Raw genomic sequence first — 6944 nt, 5'->3', positions numbered from 1 at the left:
CCGCCGCTCCGGGGCTCTTGTTTCTGCGGCTGCTCCCCGGCTGGAGGGGCAGGAAGCTCGGCCGAGCGACCGCCGCCGCCGCCGCCAGCCCCGAGCGAGCGAGCGAGCGCGCGGGAGGGAGGAAGGCGGTGGAGGAGGAGGAGGAGCGGGAAGCGCGCGGGCGGGGGCGGGGGCCGCCGGGCGGGGGAATATACAAAGTGAAGCCACATTGCCAAACTTGCAGCAGCGATTGCAGCAGTTGCTGCCGCTGCGCCGCGCCTGAAGCCGCGCCGCGCGGGCCGAGGGCTCCTGCAGCTGCTCGCGCGGAGCTGGAGGCGGAGGAGAACGCCGAGGACTGAGACTGACACTCCTGCTCTCGGCCGCCTGCCACTTACGCGGGGCCCCCCAACCTAGCCTCAGAACAACGCGTTAAAAAAAAAAAAAAAAAAAAAAAAAAAAACAGCCCTTAGCCCCCTCCTCCCCTTTCCTGCTTCTGCGAGAACATCCCCCCTCCCTCCAGCTCCGCCAGCCAAGGCGCCCCTTCCTTGGAAGCCGAGCGGCTTCGCTCGCTTTTCGCCGCCGCCGCCTCTCGCAATATTGCAATATAGGGGAAAAGCAGGTAAGGGGACGGCTGGGGAGCTGCGGGCAAGGAGGGGGGAGAGGGAGGAGGGGGCCGATTTGGGCCAGGGCTGTTTTCTTTGGCTTCCTTCCCTTGACCGTCCCAAATTGCAAGTAAACAATACGTCGGCTTAGATAATGCGCGAGTCTGAAACTACCGAGGCCGGCCTGTGAGCTAGCACGGAGGGCAGCCAGCCCCGGGCAGCCAGCTTTGTAGCGGTTCCTGCTTACAAAAGGGTTCTTCTTGGAGACGGGGCTGGTGGGGACCTTGGAGGGGGGTGGGGATATTTTCAGTTCCTGAGGGAAAGGCAGGAGGTGCTTAAATGAGGGTTTAAGTATGAGAAGTAGTGTGGGGGAAATAGTCACGACCCCCCCAAACCCCCAGTAAACACTATTTTTGAAACAGTGGCAGAAAGGATCTAAGTGAGCAGGATTCAGTATCGCTGGTTCTTTTCAAAAATTCCTCTTGGCTTATAAGTCTTTTGTTCCAATCCAGGAGAAATCCGGTGAATCACCTAATTAAAATCAAGACATGAATTAAGCATCCATTTTTGTACTACAAATTGCCAGCGCTACGTTTGTCCCTCCCCTGGTCTCCATTAAAAAACACCAGAGACGTTGTTAAAGAGGGGCAGATTTTGCCTCTAGCTGCCAGTTCTGCTTTCTATTTCACTGACTATCCCAGGACCTAAATTGCTTGGCTATGTAATTACTAGAGTATAAGCCTATTTAACTTAAAAGCTTTCTTTTTTTTCCAACTCTAAATGAAACTTGATGAGGGCCCGTCCTTAGTTATCAGGGGAGTCAGTTTCTGGTCAGTCCTCTTGATTCATCTCTTTTAGATTTAATCAGCATTAAGGTATTGCTTGTCCTTAAGAGCTTTAGCTAATGGGGTTACTGGATGCTTTTCTCAGTGTAATGTTTCCTTTTCAAAAAAAATATACATATATATTTACCTCTCACCAAAGATGGGGGCGGGGAAGAGCTTGGAATCTCTTCCCTCCCTCTCCCCCTTTAAAAAGGAATTCGGAGCGATTAAAACGTTGGGGGAAACAGTTTAAAGACCTCGGGCAGGAAATGCAGATTCATTTGGGTTAGAGCTGAAATTGTAACAAAAAGCAATTCCTCGAGTAAATGCATCAGATAAATCAATTTACATAAAGGTATGATGCATTCGGATAAATGCAATGCTAATGGGTTTTAGAGTGGTCCTGTTTCCAAAGTCTCAGGGTTTTGTTACAGCTTAATTGGTGCAGTTCTTATTCTGGTTTATTGTGCGGTCACTGGACACACGTTCCGGGACTCTTTCGGAGGAAATGTGTTTAAAATCGGCCTATTTAAGGAACCCGAGTCCTTGTTCGTTCCCTTCCCCTGGATTTTTTGCAGCAGCCAAGTTGGGCCGGGGACAGGCAAAGTTCGCCCTCTCCCTTCTGAGGTATCAGCTGAATGTCTTGAGCAGATAGCCGGGAGACTCGGGGGGAGCCTACACTCTCGGCTTACAGAGGACAAAGACAAAACAGGCTGCTTAATTGGCAGTAAATAACTTGATCTTTTTATAGAATAAGTGACTGGAGGAACACTAGGACTTTATTGGACTCAGGATTGGAGGCAACAAATTAATCGGTTTAGGCTAAGCTTTATAAATTGATTCCTATATTATACCCCAGTTGCTTCTCGTGACATTCATTAGAAAGAGTGGGGAATTTTTAAAAGCAGTTTTTGGTGACAGCAGGACTGGCTCGAATCTAACTTGTGCATCCTTTAATAGTGCCTTCTCGCATATTATCTGTAACGCCCCCCTCCCCCCTTTGGAGGAACAAAGCTTTAGCATTTAAATTGCTGATCAAGGGCAGATTAGTGAGACCAAAGTGGAGAGTGTTTGTATAGGAAGTTAACAGGCATCCTAAAGTTCAATGATCTATTATTCTTGCCTGTGTCCTGAAAACCCAGAGAAAACACTCATTGATCTTCAAAATGAAATGAGATTTGGAACAATAATGGGAGATGGCGGTCACCACAATGGCATGTGAAAGGTGCTGTTTAAAATACGAAAAACCAGTTTCGCAACTTTACACACCGCACCCCCTCCCTCGCGTCCCCTCGCCTCCCCTCCCACCACCACGCTCTCCCTCTCCCCTCTGCGGGTTCCTCCCTCCCTCCCTCCCTCCCTCCCTTTCAGAAAACCGAACTATTTCCAACTTGTGAACTGCAGCTGCACTTCCCAGGGCAGAGCTCGGGAGGGAACGTGGCTCCGGCGGGCGCCGCCTCCCCGCTCCCCTCGGCTAGCTCTCGGGGCTCGGCGGGGGCCGGGGAGGGGCCGGGCGCGGCGGTGGGTGGGTTTGACCCTCATTTGCTGGAGGCGGGCGGCGTAGGAGGGAGGAGGGGGCAGTGGGCGGAGGCGGGGGCTGGGAGGAGGCGCCGCGAGGGGTGGAGCGCGCCGCCGAGCCTCGCTCTCGGAGTTTTGACAGTACCCAAGCTGAAATTGTCAGCGGCGGCGAGCGCTGGAAAGTTGAGAGGAGCTCGTGGCCCCAGAACAAAGCTTGAGAAAAGTAAACAGGCGGCTGCTGCCGGCTATCCTCCCTCCTTCCCTCTCCCCCTCACCCTCCTTCGCGCCGTTGCCCTGCTGCTTCCTTCCAGCAGCTCTGGGCGTGGGGGGTGGGCACGGCTTCGCGCTCTCGCGCGGCGATTACTACTAACTTTTGCATCGCCCCTGTTTTGTCTTTCTCTCCCTGTCCCCTTCCCGCCCTCTGCAGACCATGGTGAATCCGGGCAGCAGCTCACAGCCGCCCCCCGTGACGGCCGGCTCCCTCTCCTGGAAGCGGTGCGCAGGCTGCGGGGGTAAGATTGCGGACCGCTTTCTGCTGTATGCCATGGACAGCTACTGGCACAGCCGGTGCCTCAAGTGCTCTTGCTGCCAGGCGCAGCTGGGCGACATCGGCACGTCCTGTTACACCAAGAGCGGCATGATCCTTTGCAGAAATGACTACATTAGGTAAGACTTGGCTGCTTTCCTTGAGATGGGCGAGCAGAGCAATGGCAAGGCCAGAGGTTACCAAGGGTTTTAAGGAAAGGAACAGGGGACCTATGAGAATACGTTGTAACCTTCACCTCAAAACCTGGTTGGTCCGATTTAAGGGCTTCGAGAAACGTGTTAATCTTTGAATTTTTAATAATAAATTAACGGCAAAAGCCATACTAAGTAAAAACTCTGTCCATCTGGTGGGACTAGGCCGTTAGGTGTGCAAGGTTGGGCACCCTCCTACCAAAATTTTAAGTGGTCTGTCCCAACTGGACCCTCAGCTAAAAAGTGGTTGTTAGGCTGCTGCCTTAAAGAAAGGTAGGGATCTACGTAGAAACTCAGAGACAAAAGATTGCCTTACAAATAAGTGTAGTTAGTGAGAAATGAATTGCCTATGCGATGGCTAATTATATTTACATAAGCACTTTTAAAGTTTTTTTGAGTGGAAAACTGTGACTCATTCTTTGTGCTCCTTGTGAAAAATCCTGATTACCCATCAGTTTAAAAACTTGTAATTCTTCTCATAGTAAACTACCTCCCTCTCCCCCCTCCCCCAACAAAACAAAACAAAAAAAACCCTTAGTGGTAGTATTTTTCTTTGTATACTGTTACTTGGAGGCTTGTAATGCTCAGTGTTAGTGTGTGGTTTGTGATGTAGAATTTGCAGGTTTTTCAATTGAGCAATGTTCAGATTTGGGGTTTTTGTTGTTGTTGTTTGTATCACTACCCTTGATCCCCAAAAGAGATTTAGGAAAAGAGGCTATAGAATTATACTAATCTTGCATTTTAAAGCAATGTATAGGAACATTCATATGCCCGTGTAAGCAGTCTTTTCCAACAAGTTTCAGTGCAATTAATGGAAAGAATTCAGGAGGTCAGGTGCCTATAGGATCTTTTCAGGTGAACTCAAGCTACTTAAACTCATTAATTTGAAAGGAGGCATTTGAAGGATTACACATTTAATTTGAGTAAATGGTTTGATAGACTGATGCACATGAATGCTTCTAGGAGGTGTTCTGTTTCAACATCCAGTAATTAAAAAAAAAAAAAACCCACACGCACACCGTTGATACTAGAGAACCGTTGATACTACAGAACCGCTCACTTTTACGAAGAACTGCATTTGAGTTTAATTTCTGTCCTAAAGCATTTTCTTCATAGAATATTGGTAGAAAATGTTGCTCTCTTCAATGCGGGTGAATCAGTGGATGAGGCATTTTATACAAAGTTTAGTTCCATTGTGATTCCCTCAACTCTGCATCTAAAAGTGCAAAAGATCCCAGTACAGTTCAGAGCTGAGTATGTGTATGTTTACCCCAGTAATATCATTAATCTAAAATGATGGAGTAAAATGACATTTGGTTATTCCGATAATGCAACCTATGTCCACTCCGCTGGCATCCTCAATCAGCCAAGTAAAAGAAATATAGGAAGGGAGAGGGCTTTTATTTTTAAATTAAGATGGCAGCATTAATTTCACTAAGTGTTCTTTTAGAAGTAAATGTTGGAAAATCAGCAGGAGCATGGGTGTAATGCTTTCTGGTCCTCCTTCCAAGCAATGCCATGGGCTTTGACAGTATTGTAATTAAATAGAGAGCAAAACTGGTAAGAAGGCAGGGTAGCTTAAAGTGCAAACATTGACAGTGCTGTTTAGATGCGGTGAATGGTACAGATTCACCTCATCTCCAAGTGCTTTCAGAAAGCCTTCGCTTCTGATTACCACTAATTAAAAAGAAGATGGGTCCACTTGCATTCCCTTAAGACAAGTTTAGGCAAGTGGCTTTCTGGGAATCGCCTTTCCCTATTCTTGGGACCAAATATAAATGCCTATTTGGTGTTTTGAGCTGGCTTAATGGAGCAATGAAGGATGTGTGCCCAGCCCCGCGTCTTAATTAATTGGGTCCGTATTCTCACTTTCTTTTTTCCTCTGATTTTGGAAACTGGAGCCAGGCTTGCTCTTGAACTAGATGCTATCCTGAGAACCTTCGATCTCTCCGGGGTGAGAGGAGTTCTAGCTCAGTACCAAATTGATCATGGCCTCCCACTCCGCTCAGGGCTCATCAGCTGCTGAGCTTCCCCACCCCCAGGCTGAAGAATCTCTTTAAGTCTTCCTTCAGCGTTCCCTCCTTCTGCCCATCAAGATGCCAGAAGGGGGGAAGGTGAGGAGGCGCCCGCTATCCTTTTCCTCTCAGCTGCTCCCTCCCCAATCTCCCCCCAGTCCACTTGTTGGAGGGGCTTTGAATTCTGCAAGGATGGCCACCGAAAAGCAGAGTAATCCGCTTGCCAGACGCCAGGTGAAGGGGATCCTTGGGCTCCTCCGCCCGATTTGGGACCACAGAGCGATCTATTAAGGGGCTTTAAATTGCCTGACTTTAAGGTGTGATCTTTTGAAAACTACCAAGATATGGCTAAAAAGCTGCGGGGAAGCACGGCCAGGAGGGGGGGGATTGCTTTATCCTAGTCCCTTCCCCCTGCGTGACCCAGTGTCGATTGGGCAAAACTGGTCTTCTCCCTCCTCTCCCTCCAAGATTTCAGATAAAGCGGCTGCCTTGCTGCGGCGAATCCGCACAATTAAAAGCTTTAATTAGTGGCTCCTCCATTTTCTTAGTTCTGATGGGCTTTATCTAATGAGATCTGGTCTCTGGCTTAGATCTGCTCCGAATGACGTGTCCGCAATGAATGAGAGCTGCGTCGCAAACAAAACATTTAATTAACAAAATTGGCCTCTAAGAGAGGGAGGGAAAGACTGGGGGGGTGGGTTGTGGAGAGGAAGGGGGAGGGTGGATCTTAAAGGGGCCAATGCCTGCCCACCCCCAATACAAAAGTCCTCGAACCTTGCTGCTGTCCCCTCTCTCCCTGCCCCCAGCTTCCGACCCCCCAGCCCTGTCCAGGCGCCACCAAGTAGCTTTCGAAACTCCTTTTCTCTTTTCCTCGAACCCTTCTTCCTCCACCCCCATCTCGGGCCCGAAGACTGGCGCGGAAAGTGCAGCTAGAGGAGGAAGTTCGGAGACCGACGGGTGGGGCCCCAGGTCGGGGGAGGGCGAGGAAACGCACCGGAAGCCCGGGTGGCGGTGCTCGGCGAGCCCTTTCTCGCTTGGGCCCGGCCGGGGCCAGGGGAGGGCCGGGACCGGCGCCGCCCGAGGCCGCGTTCGAGGCGTCCTACCGGCCGGCGGCCTCGGGCCCGCGAGGGGGCGAGCGCAGGGCGGGAGGCGTGCGAGCCTTCGCTCTTTCTTTCCCCGGGCTCTGCTCGGGCGTTCACGTGGCGCCCGCAGCCGCAGTGAGCGCCGCGCGGCCCGGGGGTGGGGGTCCCGGGCGGAGGGGGGGGGGG

At 50.8% G+C, this 6944-nt stretch overlaps 1 protein-coding gene across 2 annotated transcripts in view; it reads left to right on the top strand.

The window, feature by feature from the left end:
* Window positions 1–437: 437 nt before the first annotated feature.
* LMO4 (LIM domain only 4) overlaps window positions 438–6944 on the top strand; it is a 16585-nt gene continuing 10078 nt past the window's right edge. The window contains exons 1-2 of one of the 2 annotated variants that reach the window (XM_008690632.2): window positions 438–598; window positions 3351–3589. In XM_008690632.2, coding sequence (XP_008688854.1) covers window positions 3354–3589 — 236 coding nt within the window. In that variant the 5' untranslated portion in view covers window positions 438–598; window positions 3351–3353. Of the gene's footprint in view, window positions 599–3004; window positions 3147–3350; window positions 3590–6944 lie in introns of those variants that run through there. The other variant, XM_040627074.1, reaches the window with a different exon arrangement.

Source organism: Ursus maritimus, unplaced genomic scaffold (assembly GCF_017311325.1).
Source record: "Ursus maritimus isolate PB19 unplaced genomic scaffold, ASM1731132v1 scaffold_12, whole genome shotgun sequence".
NCBI lineage: Eukaryota > Metazoa > Chordata > Mammalia > Carnivora > Ursidae > Ursus > Ursus maritimus.
This window is presented reverse-complemented; position numbering and strand designations above follow the sequence as displayed.